Here is a 24,257-nt window from a genome sequence, read left to right as displayed (position 1 = left end):
GCAATTCTGCCCTGTGCAGAGGGCCTAAAGTCCCTCTGCAACCTGATATTTTTCAGGACATCCATACAATGGGGAACAGGCCGTGTGCTGCTTCTCAGTTCAGGGAGAATTTTCATGCTCGATCTCTGTTTCCCAAGGGCAGGCTGGTGAAATACACTGGACCGCCATACAATAGGAGTTCTGTGACATTTCCTTGTTTGCAGTCCTACCAGCATCATCTGTTCATTAACATTTCATGTTATTAGTATATTATTATTTTTCTTTCAATGGGTAGGCTTTGAATGACAGCCAACAGTGGTATTAGTCTCTAAATACCTTTTTGTTAGGAGTCCAAGTTCTTCCTGGTTTTACTGATATATTACTTTCCAGACAGCTGATTTATTTCTGTATAGCATACATTCCTGAAGGTTCTGCTTAGTCAGAAATTGCATTGTATAATTAGATCCCAACTGCCTCTTTCTGACGCTGAACAAAGGTTTACTTTATTGTTCATTCTAGTAATTCATTTTTTAATTTTATTTCCTACGTGTAGCAGGGGGAATATTAGTTAGGATACAGGTCTGCTCTTTGCTATTTGTAACGATTGGCTTTTTTTTTTCTTTTTTTAATTTCCACCATTATCTGTTTTGTAGGTGGAATTTGCACTGTGGGTGAGAGACTAGAGGTAGAGCAGAAGTATACAGAGAAAGGAATACAAGCTATGACTCCTGGCTTACTACATTTGTGATATAGCCAGACAAAATTCTTCGGGTAAATGTGATATTTTTTATTAGACCAACTAAGTAATTGGAAAAATTGTTCTTTGCAAGCTTTCAGGCACAAACACCCTTATTCAGGCATAGGGAGAGTTTGTTGTTGTTTTGTGTTCTCCCAAATGGAATAGAAGCCAAACAGTAATCATTGGCAGTCCCTCAGAGTTGAGGATGATGTCTGTCAGGCTTGATGAGTCCTCAGGTGACTGAGGAACCCAATTCTGCATATACACATTCTTTGACAATGGGGGGCATGTTGTTGCGTGTGGGAGTGGGATTCACAACTCTGGGTTGGTCTCCTTCTCCTTCCTCTGCCACTGCAGTTCCGCCTCAGTATCAAGTTGTTGGGCCTTGAAGAGTTGCGTGCCTTGGTGGACCCAGGTGGTGCAACACCAGAACAGTCAGCAGCTTGCTCCTCCCAGTCGTTTGTGTTGTGATGCCTCTGTGCTTGAGGGTGACCTTGAGCGTCTCTTTGTACTGTTTTCTTTGGCTGCCCTTTGAGTGTTCGCTAACGGAGAGCTGAGAAAAAAGAATCTGGCGAGAGAGGTGGTTCTTGGACATCCAGATGCAATGGCCTGTCCATCAGAGTTGATTTCTCAAGAGCAAGGCTTCGATGCTGGTGGACACAGCTTTATGGAGGATGCTCGCACTGGTCTGGTGGTCGTCTCATTTGATCCCCAGGATTCGATGCAAACACTGCTAGTGAAAGGTCTCAAGGGTCTTAATGTGGTGTCGATAGACGGTCCAGGTTTCACTGCAGTAGAGGAGGGTGATCAGCACGACAGTCTTGTAAACCAGGATCTTCGTCCAAAGGTCTATTTTCGAAGACACGTTGTTGCAGCTTGAAGAAGGTGACACTGGCACAGCTGACCTGGTGCCAGAATTCTTCATCTATGGTAGCCTGTTGAGAGAGGTGGCTGCTGAGATACAGAAAGTGCTCCATGTACTCCAGAGCCTCCCCATCTATGTAGCTAGCATGAGGGATGTTCAGCTGGCCTGGGGAGTGTTGGTGGAGAACCTTTGTCTTGGTGACGTTCACGGACAGGCCAAGTCTCTTATATGAAGCATTGAAGAGATCTAAGGTCGCTTGCACACATTGTGCAGAGTGAGCCATCACGCAGCAATCATCCGCAAACTGAAGGTCATGGATGTCCTTGGTGGTGAGTGTACCTGCCTGGCTTTGAACATCTTGTCCCAGGCGGTTTTGGTCCGGATGTATGCTGGTGTCCGCCTTGCTGTCGCAGGTGGCCCTTCACGGTGGTGTTTACTCCTGATGCAGTCCTGCCCTGTCTCTCCTGCCACGACTTTGAATCTTAATACAGTGTGGGGGTTCAGGACTGCTCAGATTCCCTTGCGGGCTACTTGTTTCTCTGGTGGACTTCTGCGAGGCTCCACCTCCCCTTTACCTCGCCCTTATACCCAGCCTGGCAGGCCACTGTTGATTCTGCGCCCACACTCCCGCACGATGGATTCCTTAGGTCTCTCCCGCTTTCGGGCCCACTGATGTCCTTTGCTGTTGACCCCTTGGTCCTGAGGCTTACCCAACCACCAGCTCTCTTCGCGTCTCCTTTCACTCAACCCCTCCAAACATAGGAAAACACAAAATATGCTACAACAAACCTTCAACGTAACCGGGTGTCTCTACCACCCCCGAAGTACCCCTCAGTACTCACGTTTGGCCCCTAAGGCCCAATCATAGCCCCTAAAGTGGGTAGGGGGGTTGCTGAGAGGATATCTGAGGTTCCCGCCCCCCATGGTCGCAAGACCATAGGGTTATCCCTGTGCTTCCTTCCCTTCCTCACTCTGGCTCCTGATATTCCTGCCCTCTCCTCAGGAGTTCTTCACTGAAGCCTTCCTCTCTCTGGGGCTTCCCGGCAATGCTCCTGTCTCTGGGGCATACCTTCGGGGCCCCCTGGGTCCCTTCACCATCCCACCTGGTCGATAGCTTGGATGATGAGTCAGTGCCTCCCCCTTCTTCGCGGTGACTGCTGAGCTTTGGGGTCTCTCCAGTCCCTGCCTTCCAGCCCTTCCCTTCTCCGCACCGGAGCTAGTGCTCCGAGTGCAGTTTTGCCTTCCCTGCCGGCAGCAGCTCCTCCCTCACTGCGTGAGGCATTGGCTCCACTCCCGCTGGGAACCTCTGCTTCTGGCCCCGCTTGCTCCACTCTGAGCCTCCTTCCGACCCCTCTGGCTGGGGTTCCTCCCGGCGTCTGCCCTCCTGTCTCCTTGCTGGCCATCTTCTTTATTTCCGTTGACCAGTGATTGCCGCTGACGTCACTGGCCGGCCGCAGCTGTATGAAAGCGCGGCTGATGACTTGCACAGGTTCCTCCTGGTGTTCCTGCTTCACCTTGGGTCTCGCTGCAGGTGAGTACTCTCTTTCAATTTTGCTTCTTTCCCTCTGTTCTTCCCCCGACTTCTGCTCCTAGGGTTCCCCCCTTATCCTTTTGGGTCCCCTTTTTGTCTCTCCCTGTGACAGTGAGTTTCATTTTTGCTCAGAAGTGCTCAAGATGGAAAAGCTTCCCGTCCAGTTGATACTGGATACTGACACTGGATAGTAGATCATTTCAGATGAGGTGGATGATGATGGTCAGGTAGATGGTGAACAGGGTGGGGGCAATCACACAACCTTGTTTGACCCTGGTCCAGATGTGAAAGGCGTCGGTTTCAGATCTTTCACTCAGGACAGTGGTAGTCATATCATCATGCAGGAGCCTCAGCATGGTGAAAAACTCCAGTGGACAGCCAAGGCATTGGAAGGTGGTCCACAGAGCTTCACAATTTAAGGAGTTGAGTGCTTTGGTCAGGTCAATGAAGATGACGAACAGTTCTTGATTTTGCTTCTGACATTTTTCTTGGATCTGCCTGGCAACGAAAACCATGTTTGTGGTGCCCTGGGATGGTTGGAAGCCGCAGTGGGTTTCCGGAAGGATCTCCTCAGTAATGGGACGAAGGTGGTTCAGGAGGATGTGGGGCAGGATCTTACCTGCAATGGAGAGGAGGAAAATCCCCCTGTAGTTCCTACAGTCAGATTTGTCCCCTTTCTTGTAGATGGTCACGATTGTTGCGTTTTTGAGATCCCTGGGGATCCAAAGGTGGAGGATAAGCTGGTAGAGTGGTGATGTAAGCTGGAAGCCACCAACATGGTAGACTTCTGTGGGTATACCATCTGGCCCGCAGGCTTTGTTGGTTTTCATCTGTTGGATGGCCCACTTCAGCTCTCCATTGGTTGGTGGACTGCCAAGGGAATACACCACAAGGCATTGTGGGATCGCTTGGAGGATCTCCTCTGCTATGGTGGACTCCCGGTTAAGGAAGAGTTTGAAATGCTCCTTCCAACACAGATGGATGGCATCATTGTCCTTGAGGAGCCAGGAGCTGTCCTGTGATTGGAGGGTTTTTTTTTTCCCAATGGAGCAGGGTCCGTAGGTTGTCTTGGTAACCTGGAAGAAGTTACACATGTCATACTGGTCGGCATAGCCCTGGATTATGTGTGCCTTCTCCACCTACCTGTTGTTCTTCATGTCATGGATGCATTGCTGGACTGCAGCCTTCAGCCGGTGGTACGCTGCCATCTTTCACTGAGTTCATGGATGGCTTTGCCAGGTGATGAAGGGTGCGCGCTTCTGCTCAAGGAGATCACAGATCTGAGTGTCATTGGCATCAAACCAGCCCTAGTTCCATTTCAACGTGAACCCAACAGTCTGAGCGCATGCGTCTTGGACAGGAGACTTGAGTTGCTCCTAGCGTGCCTGGATGGAGATGTCATCAGCAGTAGGAACTTGATCCAGTGCACTATACAACTGGGCCTGGAACTCCTCCCACTGTCCAGGGTCCTTCAGAGCTGTGACGTTCAGCCGTCTCTGGGCGGCTTTCTGGATCTTCCAGTGACTTGGCGCCAGGCGGATATTCATCACTGAGTGCACAAGTTGGTGGTCTGTCCAGCAGTATCCCGATCCCTTCATGGCCCTCATGACAAGCACATCCCACAGGTCTCTACCTCAGACTATGATGTAGTCCAAGAGGTGCCAGTGCTCTGACCTCAGATGCCTCCACATGGTCTTGAGCCGGTCTTTCTGGCAGAAGATGGTGTTCATCACGATAAGACTGTGTAGGGCGCATTTGGTCAGGAGCAGGATACCATTGGCATTGGCCTTCCCTATGCCATTCTTCCTGATAGTTCTGGTCCAGATTTTTGTGGTCACGTCCAACCCTGGCATTGACGTTGCCCAGGAGAATGACTTGTTGTCCCTGGGAATGAAGGCAAGGGCATTGTCGAGATTGGAATCGAACCTTTCCTTGACTTCCTCATTGGAATCCAGAGTTGGAGCATATGTGCTGATGACAGTGGAGTGTTGGTTTTGGCTGAGGTGCAGGTGAGGGGTCATCAGCCTTTCATTGACACCTGAAGGGAGCATGTCAGCGATCTTGTTCCTGATGGCGAAAACGACTTAGTGGATATGGGTGTCACAGTCTGGTTTCCCTTTCCAGAAGAAGGTGTACCCTTCGCTGACCTCCCTCAGTTGTCCCTCCGCAGTGAGACGGATTTCACTGAGAGCAGTGATATCGATGTTGTGCCTTACTAGCTCCCAAGCCATGACCGCAGTTCATCTTTCCAGGCGATCGGTCTTTGGGTTGTCAATGAGCGTTCTCATATTCCAGGTTCTAAAGTTTCGCTTTTTCTTATTTTGACCACAGGAATGGTGATCCTGCTGGGTGTGGCTTCCCAGCCAGGAGAGATGGGATAGCCTATTTTTATCGCATCTTTTCTAGTCCCCTCCCCATCAGGGTGAGTAGAGGGTATCCTAAAAAGGACTGCTCAGTCGCAGATGCAGCTGCCAAAGGACACCCCTGTCCTGACACAGGTGCCCAATGACCATTGTGCAGCTGCTGCCTCTGTGCAGATTCTTGGCTGGAGGCCTTCAGGTATCACAGCCCTGTCCCCGTCACCAATCCTCCATTGCTACAGGGGTTTTGGACCTGACAGAAGCTTGTGCATGGCATGTTTAGCGTGGGGACTCTGGTGCGCAGTCGGGCCTACATGGTCTTGGGGGTTGGTGGCCAGGTTAAGTGGCATGGCAAACCATGATGACTGGGGCCACTTCTCCATTGCAGCCTTCTTCCACCTTCACAGCTGTTGGGGCTGCAGCCTTCCTCCGCCTGCTCCACTGTTGAGGACTTATTGGATCATTTTTTGTCTGGAACCTCCCCCTTGACCTTGCCGCCATGGGTGGCCTTACCAGGAGCATGAGCTCCAGATGGCATCACTCTCGGTGTCATTGGAACACGGAAGCCTGTCCACCACGTCAAGGTAACGATCCTTGTAGAGGCAAAAACAGTATATAGTTGTGATAGGCACTTTCTCTCTCCCTCTTATGAAAGAGGAGTTTAACAACCTTTGGAGAAGTGGGATATTCGCCATCATTGTCCCCCTGCTTCACTTGTGGCAGACTAGGTTGTGATGTCTTGTGGTTGTATCACTGTTTCATAGTAGCTAGGGTCAGGAGGGACCTGAACAAATCATCTAGCCTTACCCCCTGCCATAAGGCAGGAATGAATGCTGGGTTCACAAGACCCCAGACAGGTGATCATCTAATCTCTTTTTGAATTTACCCAAGGTAGGGGCAAGGACCACTTCCCTAGGAAGTTGGTTCCAGATTCTGGCCACCCTAACCATAAAATATTGCCTCCTGATCTCTAACCAGCTTATTACCATTGTTCCTCATCACCCCAGGTGGTGCTGGGGAGAATAGGGCTCTTCCTATTTGCTGATGATCACCCCTGATGAGTTTGTAGGCATCCACCAGGTGCCCCCTCAGCCTCCTCTGAACAGGTTCAGGTCCCTCAGTCTCTTCTTATAGGGCCTGTCCTGCTGCCCTCTCACCAAACAGGTGGCCCTCCTCTGAATTCTCTCCAGGCTGGCCACATCCCTTTTAAAGTGCGGCGCCTAGTACTGGACGCAGCACTCCAACTGCAGCCTGACCAATGTCGCATAGAGGGGGAGCATCACCTCTCTGGACCGGCTTGAGATGCATCTTTGGATGCATGGCAAGGTATGGCTGGCCTTGCTGGCTGCGGTCTGGCATTGGCGGCTCATGTTCATCTTGGAGTCAATGATGACACCAAGATCCCTTTCTGCCTCTGTGCTTTCAAGAGGGGAACTCCCCAGCCTGTATGTATGCTGGGGATTCCTTCTCCCAAGGTGCAGCACCCTGCATTTATCTACATTGAGCCCCATCCTATTGTCATCTGCCCACTTTTGTAGTCTGTCTAAATGTAGTTGCAGCCTCTCTCTCTCTTGAAGTGTGTCCACCTCGCCCCACATCTTAGTGTTATCAGCAAACTTGGACAATGTGCTTTCCACCCCCTCATCCAAGTCGCTGATGAAGATGTTAAACAGTGTGGGCCCGAGGACCAAGCCCTGGTGGACCCCACTGCTCACATCTCACCAGGTTGAGTACAACCCGTCCACCACTACTCTCAGGGTGCGCCCCATCAGCCAGTTTTTTACCCATCCAACTGTGCAGGCATCCATGCCACAGTCGCTTAATTTATTAACGAGAATGGGGTGAGAGACAGTGTCAAAAGCCTTCTTAAAGTCTAGAAAGACTACATCCACGGCGACACCATCATCCAAGGATTTAGTTACCTGGTCATAAAAGGCAATCAGGTTGTTCTGGCAGGACCTGCCTTTGATAAACCCATGCTGGTTGTCCCTGAGCCTGATCTCTCCTGCAGGCCCCCCACAGATGTGCTCCTTGATGATTTTCTCCAAGATCTTCCTGAGCACCGAGGTGAGGCTTATGGGCCTATAGTTACTTGGGTCCTTCTTCCTCCCTTTCTTAAAAATGGGGACCACATTAGCTAGTTTCCAATCCCCCGGCACCTGGCCAGATGACCATGAATGCTCATATAGCTAGGCCAAGGGCTCCACGATGATCCCTGCCAGCTCCCTCAACACCCTTGGGTGGAGGGCATCTGGACCTGAAGATTTAAAAGTGTCCAGCCCTTCCAGAAGATCCCTAACTAAATCTGCACTGACCCAAGGCCTGACAGAGCTATCCTCAAGATTGTCCCTACCTCTGGCAGGAAGGATGTTCCGGTCCCTGTTCAAATAAACAGAGGCAAAGAAACTGTTAAAAATATCAGCTTTCTTGTCTGGCGTAGCTGCAAAGTTACCATTTGAGTCTTGTAGGGACCCTACTTTGCCTGGTGCCCTCTTCTTGCTCCCAATGTACTTGAAAAAGGACTTTTTGTTGTCCTTAATCCTGGATGCTAGCCTGAGCTCCATCTCTGCCTTAGCCTTCCTAATAGTCCTCCTATGCTCACAGGCCAAGGAGGAGTAGTCTGCCTTGGTGGTAGCCCCTCCCTTCCACTGGTAGTACACCTCCCTTTTAGTCCTCAGGCATTGCTGAATGCCCTTGCTGAGCCAAGGGGGTTTCTGAGCGCTCTTACCCCCCTTGCTTCTCTCAGGGACTGTTACCCTTTGGGCCTGGAGGATCGCCCCCTTAAGGTACAACCATCCCTCATGGACTCCCATCTCCTCTACCTTCTGGGCCCTCAGTGCCTCCCCCACTAATCTCTGAAGCTCATTGAAGTTGGCCTTTCTGAAGTCAAGGGCTTTAGTCTTGCTATAAGCCCTTGACACCCTGCTCTGGATAGTGAATTCCAGCAGTTGATGATCACTATTGTCCAGGTGGTCAAGGACCTGCAGTCCCCTCACCAGGTCATCCCCAGTGGGCAGGACCAGGTCCACCGTCAATTTCACCTGTCAACAGTGAAGTTATGCTAAGACGTTAGACAATGGATTTGTATAGAATGGTTTGGATAGGAATGAGTCTCCCTCAGGCAAGGGTTTGGACCAGATAACCTCAAAGGCCTTTCCAGCCTTACTTTTCTATGTTTCTGTAATTTCTTGAAATCCCCAGGCTCATGCTTCTTTTTGGCCCACTTGCTAATGCTGTTACCTGGGGATAGGCTGGTTTGACCAGCGGATCATAGAATCATAGGAAGTTAGGATTGGAAGGGATTTTAGGAGGGCAACTAGTCCAATCCCCTGCTCAAAGCAGGACCATCCCCTGCTAGATCATCCAAGCCAAAGATATGTCTAGGTGAGTTTTGGAAACCTCCAAGGATGGAGCTTCCACCATGTCTCTGGGTAACCTGTTCCACTGTTTTACTGCTGTCCTAGTGAAAAGGTTCTTCCTTATATCTAACCTAAACTTTTCTTTCTGCAACTTGAGACTGTTGGTCCTTGTTTTGCCATCTGCTACCACTGAGAACAGTCCACCTCCATCCTCTTTTGAACCCTGCTTCAGATAGTTGAAGGCTGCTATTAAGTCCCCTCTCAGTGTCCTCTGCTCTAGACTAAATAAGCCCAGTTCCCTCAGTCTTTCCTCAGAAGTCATGTGCTCCAGCCCTCTCACCATATTTGTCACCCTCTGCTGGACTCTCTCCAATTTGTCCACATCCTTTCTGTAGTGGGGGACCCAAAACTGAAAACAGTACTTCATATGTGGCCTCACCAGTGCCAAATAGAGGGGAATAATCACTTCCCTTGACCTACTGGCAACACGCTTACCAATGCAGCCCAGTATGCCATTAGTCTCCTTGGCAACAGAGACACACTGCTGGCTCATAGTCAGCTTATTGTCCACTGTAACCCCCAGGTTGTTTTCTGCAGAGCTGCTGCCCAGCCAGTCAGCCCCAAGCCTGTAGTGGTGCATGGGATTGTACCATCCTAAGTGCAGGATTTTGCACTTGTCTTTGTTGAACCTCATGAGATTCCTTTTGGCTGAATCCTCAAATTTGTCTGGGTCACTCTAAATCCTAGCCCTACCCTCCAGCACATCTACTCCTCCTCCCAGCTTGGTGTCATCTGAAAACTTGCTGAGGGTGCACTTTATGCCATCTTCCAGGTTGTTGATTAATACATTGAACAAAACTGGCCTGGGGCACTCCACTTGATACCAGCTGCCAACTAGACATTGAGAGATTACTAGTCTCTGAGCCTGATGCTCCAGTCAGTTTTCTTTCCACCTTACAGTCCATTTATCTAGCCCATACTTCCTTAGCTAACTTGCAAGAATGCTGTGGGACACCATATCAAAAGCCTTGCTAAAATCAAGGTACACCACATCCACCAGTCTCCCTGCATCCTCAGAACCAGTCATCTCATCATAGAAAGCAATCAGGTTGGTCAGGCATGACTTGTCCCTGGTGAAACCTTGCTGACTGTTCCTCATCATCTTTTTCTCCAAGTGCTTAGAAATGGATTCCTTGAGGACCTGCTCCATGATTTTTCCAGGGGCTGAGGTGTGAGGGTGACTGGTCTGTAATTCCCTGGATCCTCCTTTTTTCCTTTCTTAAATATGGGCAATGTTTGCCCTTTTCCAATCATCTGGGACCCCTCCTGATCTCCATGAGTTTTCAAACATGATGGCCAATGGTTCTGCAATCACATCAGCCAACTCCCTAAGCACACTTGGGTGCATCCCATCTGGCCCCATAGACTTGTACACGTCCAGCTTTTCTAAATAGTCCCTAACTTGTTCTTTCACCACTGAGGGATACTCACCTCCTCCCCAAACTGTGCTGCCTAGTGCAGTAGTCTGGGAGCTGCCTTGGCCTGTGAAGCCTAAGGCAAAAAAGGAATTGAGCACTACAGCCTTTTCTGCATCCTATGTCACAAGGTTGCCTCCCCCATTCAGTAAAGGACCCACACTTTCCCTGATCCTCCTTGTAACAGGGGGCCTCCTCGGGGCCGATCTCCGTGGCCCGCCCACCTGTTCTTGGGCCAACCACCCGCCTTCTCGCCCGCCACGCTTCGGTGTTAATTGATTCATTTACAGATGTCACTCAAGTGGGAGGCTGCCCATTTTAGTGCCCCGATGCCAGGGGGCACTCTCTGCGGCTCCTATCCTCCCCAATACCGCAGCCCAAGCCTCGCAGATGGCATCTTGCTGTTCATATCCTCACCAGCCCCACGCTGGGCCCCAGAATCATCCAAACAGGACCCCTCTATGATCCCTCCAATCAGGCGGCCTCTCCGCTACCTAGCCCCCCGAAGCCATTTTCCCCTCTCAGGTGTGGTCCCCCCGGGACTTTCGGCTACCAGCCCTGGCCCACCTCCAGGCCAGTCGGGGCCCCAGGCCCCTGGCTCTTGGGCGTCCCTCGCGGTGGGCCCCTGGCCCTTTTGACCCTCCTGGCCCTGGCCCCAGCATGGGCCAGTCAAGGGTACTCTCTCATCCGGGTCAGGTCTCAAGCCCCTCACTTTCTCCCAGGGTCCGCCCTCTGGGCCCCTCAAACAAACACAGGGTTACCCACCCAGTGGTGGGGGCAAGGGGTTAAGGCACCCCAACCCGCCTTTCACCGGGGTGGTAACTGGCCTGACATTTCCTGGGGGCTCCCGCACCACTGAGAGCCCCACCAGACCACCCACTCCCAGCAGGGTGCAGTTTTAGGTCATGCCCAGGACCAGGAGCCTCCTGACCATCCCCTACAGCTCCTCCCTTACCTCCAGAATGTTCTCAGCAGCCCTCCAGCCAGGCGATATTGCTGCCTGGCCTTCAGCAGCCAAACTGCCCTGTTTATATAGGCAGCCCTTGCCTCCAAAATGGCTGCCCTCATCAGGCACCTGGTGGCTGCCAGCTCCAGGCCCTTAAAGTGGCAGGCACACACAGTGCCTTGCCACACTCCTCTTTCTACCAAGATATTTGTAGAAACCCTTCTTTTTAGCCTTCACATCCCTTGCTAGCTGCAACTCGAATTGTGCTTTGGCCTTCCTGACTTCATCCCTGCATGCCCGAGCAATGACCTTATATTCTTCCCTAGTTATTTGTCCAAGTTTCCACTTCTTATAAGCTTCCTTTTTGTGATTTAGTTTACTGAAGAGTTCCCTGCTAAGCCAAGCTGGTCTTCTGCCATACTTGCTAGTCTTCCTGGGCATTTGGATGGTTTGTTCCTGCACTTGTAGTAAAGCTTCTTTAAAGTACAGCCAGCTCTCTTGGACTCCTCTCCCCCTCAGTCGGTCTTTCCAGGGGATCCTGCCCATGAGGATCCTGAACTCTATCATCTCCTGGTCACTGCTGCCCGGGTTGCCATCCACTACTACATTCCCCATCAGTTCATCCCTGTTTATGAGCAGCAGGTCAAGAAGAGCATGGCCCCTAGTTTGGTGTTCCTGCACTTGCAGCAGGAAGTTGTCCCCAGAAACTTTGCTAAACTTCCTGTATTGCCCTCCCAGCATATGTCTGGGTGATTGAAGTCCCCCATGAGAACCAGAGCCTGCAATCAGGAAACTTCCACTGGCTGTTTGAAGAAAAAGTTTTATCTACCACTTCCTCCTGGTCTAGTTGCCTATAGCAGATCCCCACCACGTCATCACCCTTGTTGCTTTCCCCTCTGACCCTGACCCAGAGACTCTGAACAGGCCCATCTCCAATTTCATACTAGAGCTCTGAGCAATTGTATGGCTCTTTTACATAAAGTGCAACTCCTCCTCCTCTTCTCCCCTGCCTGGCCTTCCTGAACAGTTTGTATCCATCCATGACAATGCTCCAGTCATGTGAGCTCCCACCAAGACTCTGTTATTCCAAACACATCATAGTTCTGTGACTGTACAAGGACTTCCAATTCTTCCTTCTTGTTTCCCAGGCTTTGTGCATTTGTGTACAGGCACCTGAGGTAATTGTTGACTGCCCTGATTTCTCAGGAAGTATGACAACACCTCCCTGTTGCCCTCTCCTGTTTGTTCTTTCTCCAGGTTTCCTGCTTCCCCGCTTATCTCAGGGCTTTGATCTCCGCTCCACGGTGAACCTGGTTTAAAACTCTTCTCACTAGGTTTGCAAGCCTGTCTGCAAAGATGCTCTTTCCTTTCTTCATCATGTGGATCCCATCTCTTCCCAGCAATCCTTCTTCTTGGAAGAACATCCCACAGTCAAAGAAGCCAAAGCCCTGATGATAACACCACCTGCACAGCAAGGTGTTGATCTGCAGGATGCACCTGCTCCTGCCCAGGCCCTTTCCCTGGACACAGCAACTCTCTATAGGCTTCAAGGTGCTTAAACTAGATATACTGCTTACTGGACTGGTATTTCTGAATATAAAGATAGTACCTGCTTTGCTTTTTAGCCATTCAAGTAAGGCATGTCAGTGGGATCGCACCAGAGCCTGACTATCTAATAACCTGAAGAACTTTTACTTTGTATAGCCTCAGATTTAGAGTGGACTAAACTCAGCTACCATTGCCTGTATACATGGGAAAGCTGGTATACAGTCATCTAGGGTGTGAATTTACAGTGTATTAGTAACTATGCATGATGTTTTTAATGCATGGTAACAGTGGTCCTACATTGCATGGACTCTTGAGAAAACCATCCTGTTAGAACCTGTTAGTGTGAAGTAGTTACTGTGCTGTAATTTTGTGCCCATTCTTATTTCCTTTTTTAGCCTTCTCATATAGACAAACTTTGACTAGTACTTTGCTTTACAAATAGTCCTGTTGACCTTTTTTATACCTATGTACTGTGTAGCATATACAATGCAAATATGTATCACATATGGTAGTAAGGATGGCACACTGGGAGCCAGTGTGAATTCCATCCTAGTTCTACTACTAATTTGTTGTGTGACCTTGAGCAAGTTACTCTTTATTTCATCTATTGTCCCGCTGTTAGTAAAAAGGGTAAAAAGTAAGAGTACTGTTCCCAACTCCCTCTTTTCTCCCAAGGAAAACTTTTGGAGATGCAGACCACTTTAGAAGTGTCTAGCATTATCACTGCTGCTCTACCAACTGTGCGGGCCGGGGGCGAGCCGGGCCCGTCTTTGCGCACGCGGGCTGTGGCCAGCAGCCCGGGCACGCGGGGTCGGAGGAGACCGCGCGGCAGCAAGGCACGCACGGGCTAGAATTAGTCACAGAGGCGTAATGGTTGATTGAAAGATTATTTACTTACACCCAAGATGGTCGCGGTGTAGGCTGGACAGTTTCCAGGTGCAGCTCCGCTTAAATCCTCTTTGGAGGACTACGACAAATTCAGTTCTTTGGCCCCGGAGTTGTTAAGGCTCTGCGGGTTCGGCAATTTCTTTCCCACGGAGTTGTCGAAGCTCCATGGGCTCTGTTCGGTTCTCAGGCCCCGGAGTTGTTAAGGCTCCGTGGGTTCGAAAATTGAGTATATAGGAAAGGGATACGTCTAGGATTGCGCTCGGTGACAGGGAGAGGCCAGAGGCTGTTTAGACCTCTGTTGCCTGCTTAAGAAATGCGTTGGGTCCGTGAGGATCCGCAGCGCTTAGAGATCTTCACGGTCTTTAAGTGATTTCTCTCCAAGTGATTTCTCTCCAACTTGGGCGGAAGCCACCCAAGCCCTTTATACGGCTAGCAAGCCAATCGCTAGCCGTTACATGTGCATATATTAGAGTTGGCCAATAATGTGGCACGAACTCTCATACAAATGGCGGGAACTCCTTTGCACCGTGCATCTCTGAGATGCAAAAGAAATGCACCATGCAAAGAAAGCTACAAATTGGCGGGAAATTCCCCGTTGCACCGGAGTTCTCCGCAGCAGAGAACTCCGCCGTGCAAGGAAGCCGCAATTTAGCGGGAACATAATTTAGCGTTGCCGAAGTGCACACAAACAAAAACTCACAACTTTGGGTTGTGACACCAACCTACACATCATCCCCTGAAATCTCAGTAATGTTAGGTGTAAGAGGCAGAGCAAATGACGGATGATGATAACTTTCCTTTGAATGTTTTTAATTTTCCTAACTTGTGATCGGTTAGTGCAGAATTTGGATTTGGTATTTAATGAAATTGGCTGTTTCACATGTAACAAAATATCACATGGTAATAAGATGTCAATAGCATGGCTAATAGTATGTAAAATTATGCCCATGCCTTTATACATCCTTGCAAAATGATGGCCCTATTTAGTATCCATGAACAATCAAGTATGAAAGCCATGTCTAAACAGTCTTAGCTAGCAGAGGCTGGGAGCCTCACAGAGGTAGCTGCAGTCTCTGTGAAGAACTAGGTCAGCGGATCTAGTCTTATGCATCCCTTTTGGTGGATCTGAACAGCTATTCTGAAGCTGAGTGCAGAATTTGAATATAGTTACTGGATAGGCATAATTGCTTGGGAGGGAAAGACGAGTCAAATTCTGCAAAACTTTAATTGACTAAGTAAGGCCGGAAGAATTTGGGCCAGAACGATGGAGGAAGCATAAGGGCCCCACTTCAAACAGGCCTCTTTATTTGACATGATATAATAATCTCACTTACTGATCTGCATTCAGATGTCTGGGATCTGGCTAATGGAATTATCACATCTAGTAAGAGGCAAAGCTTCTTTGTGGGAATGGTTATGAATTTCCTGTCTTCTTTGCATTTGTGAAGAAAGACTTCATCATATTCCCAGGGTAGATGGTCACAATTTGCATTAGGAAAATATAAACAAAATGGAAAGATCAGCCTCCTTGATAGAACCAGCAAAACAACAGAAAAATCCAAGAAAACATTAACTGAATGCTATGAGACACATTTCTAACTGGTGTGCATTTTCTAGTCCTAAAAAATACTCCTTCTCTACCCCCTCTTGAAAAAAAAGACAGTCAACAAGAGTAATGAAGTAGCCTTTGGCAGTCTTCATGTCTTAGCTCTCTGTTGTTAGTGCTTAAAGTGGAGCAGTAGCAAATTACATTTGATTTCTCAACTTGTGACATACTTTCCCATATTTTTTTTCAATAAAAACTACACCAAATAACTTTGCTGGGTCAGTAATGAAGCATCAACAGAGCTTTCATTTGGCAAGGAAACCAGCCAAGAATCCAGAGTTGCTTATAGCTGATGCAAAATAAAGGATTTATGTGAATTAGACTATTTGTGAACTTGAAAACCCTCTCCGTAAGTTAGTTAATATGATGAAATATATCTTCCTGCCCCTGTGTGCAGTCTTCTGCAACAATGAGAATATTTTTAAGTAGAGTCCTTTTGCCTCATCAAATTGAGATTTTGAACTGATTCAGTCTTTGTAGGTTAGTCTAATCAGCCTAGATTGAATCGATTTGCAAGCGAATAGACATTCACTTTTGATTCTGGAAAAGCAGGCACATGTCTGCAGTGGCTCAGGCCAGAAGCTGGGGGGGGGGGGGGGGGGGGGCACTAGAGCGAGCCCTCCCTTACCTTCTGCAGTGGCTGAGAGAGGCTGAGTTGGTGGGAGGGGGCAGTCCCCAGGAGGCCTGAGTATGATTGGGGGGGGAGTTAAACCCTCACCCTGGCATGCAGGGACCCTAGCCCAGGTGTGCCTGGAGGGGGAGGGGAGAAGCAGTCCTTGCCAGGCTTTTCGGAGGGGGGAGGGAGCATGGCCAGACCCTGGCCCCTGGCTGGCACTGAAGGGTTGAGTAGTGAGAGCGGGGGCATGGTCAGACTTCCTCCCTCCAAGTCCTGTGGTGGGGGAGGAGGAAGGGGAGAGAGCCTTGCCCTGCTCTCTGACTGGCTCCCTGACAGCCTGCCCTGGCCTGGGCATGGGGAACTGGAAGCACAGCTTTTCCTCCCCTGCCCCATAGTGGCCGGTTTTCCCCCCTGCCCTACAGTGGGACCCAGTGCTGTGCCCCTCCAGCCCTGAGCCCTAAGGCAGCACCACACAGAGGTTCCCCACCCTCAGCCTCATAGCAGGGGAGGAGGAGGAGGAGAGCCCTTCATGACAGCTTGGCTGAGCCTGGGTATGGGGAGTCAGGAGCAATTCAGGTGCACAGCTCCTGCAACCCCAGTCTAAGCCCTGCCTCCAGCTGGGAAGGGCCCTGCCCCCACAGCTTGGCCCAACCTGGCCTTGCCATCTACCTACATTGCCTGGGGCTGGGGCTGGGGCATGGGTATTGCTGAGGGGTGGGTGTGGAGGGGCTGGGCCCTTCCCAGCTGGCTGCAACGGCCTGGGACTGCAAGAGCTGTGTACCTGGATTGCCCCTGGCTCTCTGTACCCAGGCTAAGCTGGGCTGTCAGGGAGCTGCTGCAGCAGGCAGGGCTCCCCACCCCACTTCTTCCCCTGCTGTGGGGTCAGGGAGAGCGGCTCTGCAGAGCTGCCTCAGCAGCTCCCTGACAGCCTGGCCTGGTCTGGGCATCAGGAGTGCACAGCTCCTGTGGCCCAAGCCTGAGCTGCAGCCCACTGGGAAGGGCCCCAGCCTTGCGGCCCAGCCTGGCCCTGCCATCCTCCCACTTTGCCTGGGGCTGGGGGTTGAGCCAGGGTGAGGAGCAGTGGTGGAAGGGCTGGGAGAGGTGGCTACAGGGGGCAATACTAGGAGAGTCTTGGGTGGCTATGGCCACCCCAAAATTCACCTTAGCTCCTGGAACCACCCTTCCCAGCCCTGCCACTGCTGCCTGCCCTGCACAGGCTGTGGCAGCTCTGCCCACCCCACTCCCTCCCACAGCACAGCCCCCTCTCAGCCCTCCCACTGGGAAGAGGATTGCAGTCCCTGGGACACCACTGGGGCTGCTGCCCCTGTCAGGCACGGACAGACGCAGGCCCAGCATGGCCCCCTGAGGTGAAGGGGACAGGGACGGGGGATATTCCCCCCTTCCTCCCTTTTCCCCTGCAGGGATCCCAGCCAGGGTCCACCTGGCCAGGGCACAGTAGCTCCTGTCAGGGTATGCTCAGCCTGTACAGGGGCAAGAGGCAGAGGCAGCAGCCTAGGCTGGCAGACCCTGGCTGCAGTCCCCCACTGGGAGTGGGGAATAAGCCCCCTCCCTGCCTCCTTCGCCTCAGGGGGCCATGCCAGGCCGGTGTCTGGCCATGCCTCCACCCCTGCTCCAGCTAGAGAGTGGAGGGGCAGGACCAGCCCTACTCTCTGGAGCAGACAGTGCAGCCCATCTCAGGGCTGCAGAGCATTCTGGGATTCTGGGGGACTCTGATTTAACTGAAACCAGGAAGGGGTCTAGGACAGAAGTTCTGTAAACTGGTGTGACCGTAATCAGTTAAGTCTGATAATACATTCAATCAGGTTTATCTTAAACCAGTTCCAGCCATTTTGAAACTGGCTTATGTGCAGTGAACTTCTATTGCAGATTTAAACCAATTTCTGATCACTTAAACTGGTTTATGTGTAACTTCTATCCCTAGCCCATCAGGTAGAAAATATTCTTCATTGATTTTTGAGCTGGAGGCAGGTATGTGAATGGGAGGGGATTTGGGCAGGTAACTCACTTACTTAGGGCCTACTTCTAAAAGAAGGTCTCAGAGATATGCTTTATTAGGGAGGTTGAAGTGCAACTAGGGATCTACAGAAATTTTAGACATTAGACATCTTAATCAGCATTTTATGCCAGGTTCACAGTCTTTCTGCATTATAGATAGTGGATCTCGAAAAGGAGGTATGCTGTGACTGAAAAGTTGCTAGGGAAATATATTTATGCCCACTGAAAATGTCTTGGAATGGATCCAACATTCTGATTCTTTTGGGAACAGAACACTTATCCAGTTTGTTACTCATTTAATGCATTAGGCCGTGTGTTTGCATGCTTCAGCGATGTATTGTGCATTAATTCCAACCACTGTAGGAAATTTGGTGGCATTATGTGCCTTATGTGCTGTAGGGGCAGCAATCAGTTGCCCTTTAGCTGCCCCTACAGCTGTGGAGTGAAGCACCGTGCTCTGTGCAGCTCCACAGCTCTGCAGGAAGCCCTGCAGGCAGCCTGGCAGCAGCCCGGGAAAGCAGGTTCCACCCAAGAAAAGTGGCGAACCTGATCTTTTTTTCCCCCCCTCCTGAAGCCTGCCTGAGCTGCGTGGGGGCCTGGTGCTTCCCTCCATGGCTACGGTACCCCCCAGAACTGCCTGAGCCAGGTGCCTGCGGGCAGGTGCTGCCTGGGCGGGGGGGGGGGGGTGGTATTGCTGCCGTGGAGGGAAGCACCAGTCCCACCCCCACAGCCCAGAGACCACTGTCTGCTGGCAGCTTACCCTCCTCTCCCTGCCAGAGAGGCAGGTAAGGTGTGTTCACGACACAAGGGTTTAATCAGCCCTAAATTGAAGCATTGTTTTTTAAAACCCACCGCTTCAATTTAGGGCCCCTATTTTATCTATGCACACCTGTAGTCATTTAAGACCCCAAAGTTACTTTTTTTGCACAAACCTGCTGTTGTCTCACTGTTTATTACTTTAATCTCTTGACATCAGATTTGCTAGCTGTGGAGCTATGCACAAAAAACACTAGCTAGGTAGTTTTGTTCATGTTGGTGCTGGCCAAGTAGCAAAAATAAACTTGATTGGAATGAACAAACTACATGCACAAAACAGAAACCCCTTGTTATAGTTAGAGCAACTGTTCAGCTTGGGCCTCTGGTAGTTTGGTCAGGGATTCCAGGGAAAAACTGCTGACTCAGCACAGGTGCTACACTGATACCCTATTAGGCAAGGTTGAAGATGCATGTTACACTTAGACCATACGAAATCTGTAGCATAATAAGCAGTGTTAAAGTTAGAATGTGCTTTGAGTGGTCACGCGTTAAAGGTTAGTACTGTTTCTTGCCTGCACGACTCTGACTTGCCACTACAGGGCAGGCAAGAAGGAACATGGGTAGGAGCCAGGATGCATAGGGGGCTTGGGAGTAGTGGATCCTGGGATGCTGGAGGACTTCAAATTGCGTGTTTTATCTCCATGGAACAGACTGAAGTTACCTTAACATGAGCTAAGTACCATGACCCAAAATTTCATAGATTTCATAGATTTTTGGGGTTGAAAGGGACCTCAGCAGATCATTGAGTCCAACCCCCTGCCCTGGGTGAAGTTAACCCTCACCTGAAGTGGTATAACTTTGAGACACTCAGGAGGCTCTTACAAGTTAACAAGCTTTAATTTAAGGATGTTTATGTTCTAAGTGCCCATAGTATGGTCTAAATTAGAGGTGCACCGATACATCAGTCCAATATCAGATTGGTACTGATATAAAGAAAATTGTATATATCGGATATCAGCCCAATGGGGTTGATACTTTGGCTGGTAAATGCCCATGCTGCATCTAGCCACAGCACAGCATGGAGCAGAGCTGGCAGTGTGGAGAGCTGCCTCTAGCTGCTAAGTCGGAAGGAGAGGGGGGAGGGAAGGGCTGTGGGGGTGCAGATCAATGCCCCACCACAGTGAGGGAGGGGGCAGGGGAAGGTGCTGCCCGGGGGGGGATGGAGGAGCTGCCCAGGGGGGTAGCAGTGGCTCCCACTGCTGCTTGCACCCTGGGAGGGCGAAGGGGTGTGTGTACCCCCAGATCTGCATGGCGGGCTGCAGCTGTGGGGTGGAGCTAGAGCTGGGGCTGCACGGGGCTTTTCTTGGTGGGGGCTGGGCTCAGAGCAGGCTCCAGTGGTGTTGAGAGGAAGCTGCAGCCACCCCAGATTTTGCCGCAGCTCTGCTCCCAGCCCTGTACTGCTGCCCACCACCTGGTGCAGGTCTGGCTCAATGCCCTGCCTCTACCCAAGCACTGGGAAAAGCTGTGGCTGCACTGGGCGGCAGTGTGGGGCTGGGAGCAGAGCTGCGGCAAAATTTGGGGTGGCTGCAGCCCCCCTCCCAGTGTTGCCGGGGCCCTCTCTGAGCCCAGCCCCTGCCAAGAAACACCTCGTGCAGCCCCAGCTCCAGCTCCACCCTGCAGCAGCAGCCCACCCTGCGCAGCACAGATCTGAGGGCACCCCCCTCCTGGGGTGTAAGCAGCAGCAGGAGCCACCCCCACCCCACGAGCTGCACCTCCATCCTGCCCCTCTCCCCCCCCAGCTGGGCAGTGCCTGCCCCTGCCCCCTCCCTCACCATGAGACAGTGTTGATCTGTCCCCCCACGCCTCTTCCTTCCCCCTCCCCTTCCACCACACTGGACTTACCAGCTGATAGCAGCTGTATCAGATCGGTATCGGCCGATATGTCTCCTTAAATATCGGCTAAGGTATTGGCCCCCCAAATCTCTATCGGAGCACCCCTAGTCTAAATGTAATGCATAGCTTTACCCTGAAGCACTTAGGTCAGTCAAATCCCACTGCATGACTGGGCAGTGAAGATCAAGGGCTACAGGCTCTACAGGAAAGATAGGACAGGTAGGAAGGGTGGGGGTGTGGCGCTGTATGTCAAGGAGCAACACACATCCACAATGTATATCACTGGGTCAGAGGAGGAGCAAACGGAAGTGCTATGGGTTAGAGTACAAGGGGGTCAGGGAGAAAGGGACTTAACACGGTGGGGGTCTACTGCAGACCACCCAACCAAGGAGAAGATCGAGACCAGGAATTCTTAAGTCAGCTCACGGAGATAGTTAGGTCCAAGGATATGGTCATCATGGGTGACCTAAACTTGCTAGACATCTGCTGTGAGGAGCAGACAGCCAGGTCTGACTGCTCATGCAGGTTCTTAACTGACATACAGGACCTCCATCTAACCCAGGAGGTACACAGCCCCACCAGGGGAGACGCCTTGTTGGATTTGGTCCTGGCCACGAGCGACGACCTGGTATGGGTCTGCAGGTGCTCGACCACCTGGGCGATAGCGATCATCGTCTGCTGGAATTCACCATCCAGTGCAAGGTGGGAAAAGCCTCCAGCAAGGCAGCAGCCCTTGACTTCAGGAGGGCGGACTTTAATGAGGTAAGAAAACTAGTGGGGGAAGCACTGAGGTCCCAGAGCTGGAGGGAGTTTAGTGTCCAAGAGGAGAGGTTGCTCCTTAAGGAGACGATCCTCCAAGCTCAAAGGGAAGCAATTCCTACACGAATCAAAGGGGGCAAGAGGGCGCAAAGGCCCCCATGGCTCACCAAAAGCATCCGGGAACGTCTCCAAACAGAAAAGGAGGCGTACACCCATTGGAAGGGAGGGGCCATCACAAGAGATGGCTATACCTCGGTAGCTCGGGAATGTAGGGGGGCGGTCAGGAAGGCCAAGGCAGAAATGGAGCTGGGACTAGTGACCCAGATCAAGGACAACAAGAAGCCCTTTTTCAAATACATAGGGGGGCAAAAGAAGGTACCAAGTAACGTGGGGCCTCTGCAGGACACGCTAGGAAATCCGGTCATCTCACCTGACGGTAAAGCTGACATATTCAACAATTTCTTTGCCTCCGTATTTCTGAGGAGGGACCCAGATATCTCCCCCACTGGCCCCCGCCCCGAGGGCCCTGTGGGTGGCACACCCAGGCCTAGGGTTAATGAGGACCTTGTCAGGGAACTTCTGGAGGGACTAGATGTATTTAAATCCACAGGTCCTGATGATCTCCACCCCAGAGTGCTGAAGGAACTAGCAGGGGTCATTGCGGGACCTCTGGCATAGCTCTACGAGCACTCATGGTGCTCGGGCGATGTGCCAGAGGACTGGAAAAAGGCCAATGTGGTCCCCATCTTCAAAAAAGGGAGGAAGGAGGACCCAGGAAACTATAGGCCCGTGAGTCTTACCTCGGTCCTGGGGAAGCTTTTCGAAAGAATTATCCTGGCACATGTCCAGGAAGGGCCAGCAGGGGAGGTTATGCTCAGGGACAACCAGCATGGGTTCATTAGGGGCAGGTCTTGCCAAACCAACCTGGTGGCCTTCTATGACCAGGTCACCAAGTCCTTGGATGCAGGTGTCACACTGGATATAGTTTTTCTGGACTTCAGGAAGGCCTTCAACATGGTCTCTCACCCCATTCTCAGTAAGAAATTTGGAGACAGTGGTGTTGGTGCCTACACGGTCAGATGGGTCACTAATTGGCTGGAGGGCTGCACCCAGAGGGTGGTGGTGGACGGGTCTTATTCGACCTGGAGGGATGTAGGCAGTGGGGTTCCCCAAAGCTCGGTCCTCAGGCCCACACTATTCAACATCTTCATCAGTGACTTGGGCGAGGGGGTAGAAAGCACCCTGTTGAAGTTCACAGATGACACTAAGATGTGGGGTGAAGTGGGTACGCTAGTAGGAAGGGACAGGCTGCAAGCAGATCTTGACAGGTTACAGGGGTGGGCTGAAGAGAACAGGATGGGGTTCAACACTGACAAGTGCAGGGTAATGCACCTGGGGAGGAAGAACCAGCAGCATACCTACAGGCTGGGGAACTCCCTTCTCACCAGTGTTGAGGCAGAAAAGGATCTTGGAGTCATTATTGATGCCAAAATGAACATGGGCCGACAGTGTGGGGACACGGTCAGGAAGGCCAACCACACCTTGTCATGCATCCACAGATGCATCTCAAGCAGGTCCAAGGAGGTGATCCTCCCCCTCTGTGCGACACTGGTCAGGCCTCAGCTGGAGTACTGTGTTCAGTTCTGGGCACTGCACTTCAGGAGGGATGTGGTCAATATGGAGAGGGTCCAAAGGAGGGCCACCCGCATGATCAGGGGTCAGCAGGGCAGGCCCTACGAGGAGACGCTGAGGGACCTGAACCTATTCAGCCTCCAAAAGAGAAGGCTGAGAGGGGATTTACTGGCAGTCTACAAACTAGTCAAGGGGGACCAGCAGGCATTGGGAGAGTCCCTGTTTCCCCAAGCACTCCTGGGAGTTATGAGAAACAACGGACACAAGCTAGTGGAGGGTAGTTTCAGGCTAGACATTAGGAAGCGCTATTTCACGGTCAGGGTGGTTAGGACCTGGAACCAACTTTCAAAAGAAGTGGTGCTGGCTCCTACCCTGGGGGTCTTTAAAAGGAGGTTAGACAAACATCTGGCCAGGGTTGTTTGACCCCAGTACTCTTTCCTGTCATGGCAGGGGGTTGGACTAGATGATCTCCTCAGGTCCTTTCTGACCCTACCAACTATGAAATCCAACCCAAGATTCCTGCAACCTCCTTGTTTGTGCACCACAGGGAAAATTTCTGCTTTGGGGAATACTGCTAACATCAGTATTTCCAACTGTCACATATTAAATCCTAGAAGAGGGAGTAAAAAGATCACAGTGCACACAAAGGAAATACATGCCACATTAGTTGAGTTATCCTCTTCAGCTGTGTTTTGTTGTGAGCCCCAAATTGGTTCTTTGTTGGGTTTTGGCAGGGTAAGGGCTGCAATGCTGTCCAAACTGTAAACTGAAGCCCCAGTACGAGGGCATAGCATAGTGGGTTCTGTTGCACTCAAGGGGAGAGAAATCCTTCCCTGTGGTGTGGGCAGACAACAGAGCTCTTCTACAGCTGTTTCTGCAACCTTAGAACTGCCATAAGACCTGTTGCTTCTCTGTACAGTCCTCTGTGGGGGAGCTGTGGGTGCAACTGCACAGCGCTTGTTTCCTGGTTCCCAGTGCTCACGTAGTGTGGGCCTTGAGTTTCCACTCAATGCCAGCTCCTGAATGCTGGCTCTCTGTGCACAGTACCACTCTAGTGTTCCCATGGCAGTGAAGGCCCTCTCATTCCAGGGTTGGGGGTAGATATAAGGGCTCAGACTTACTTCTGTAAGCCTAAGTGGTTTTGAAGATGATGCTGAATTGAACTGTACCTTGACTAGTCAAAATCAGATGTATTTTATCATTAGCTATTACTATGAATTCTTCCAGCAACTCAGAGTCATGCAGCAGGGGAACAGCTTTTAAGACATTTTCTTGTTCTGCTTGTTTTG

The 24,257-nt window shown here is 51.0% G+C and overlaps 1 protein-coding gene and 1 long non-coding RNA gene across 5 annotated transcripts in view; one reads left to right on the top strand and one right to left on the bottom strand.

The window, feature by feature from the left end:
• The window catches only part of LOC109285871 (uncharacterized), a 310,547-nt gene that overhangs the window by 57,696 nt on the left and 228,594 nt on the right, over window positions 1–24,257 (top strand). The window lies entirely within an intron of this gene.
• LOC132250946 (uncharacterized) lies at window positions 269–11,412 on the bottom strand. Its single transcript, XM_059729119.1, has 2 exons — window positions 11,264–11,412; window positions 269–6,067 (listed from the first exon to the last, which is right to left on the bottom strand). Exon 2 carries the CDS (start codon window positions 4,206–4,208, stop codon window positions 3,315–3,317), a length of 894 nt encoding a protein of 297 aa, XP_059585102.1. The 5' UTR covers window positions 4,209–6,067; window positions 11,264–11,412; the 3' UTR covers window positions 269–3,314.

Source organism: Alligator mississippiensis, chromosome 5 (assembly GCF_030867095.1).
Source record: "Alligator mississippiensis isolate rAllMis1 chromosome 5, rAllMis1, whole genome shotgun sequence".
Classification (NCBI taxonomy): domain Eukaryota; kingdom Metazoa; phylum Chordata; order Crocodylia; family Alligatoridae; genus Alligator; species Alligator mississippiensis.
This window is presented reverse-complemented; position numbering and strand designations above follow the sequence as displayed.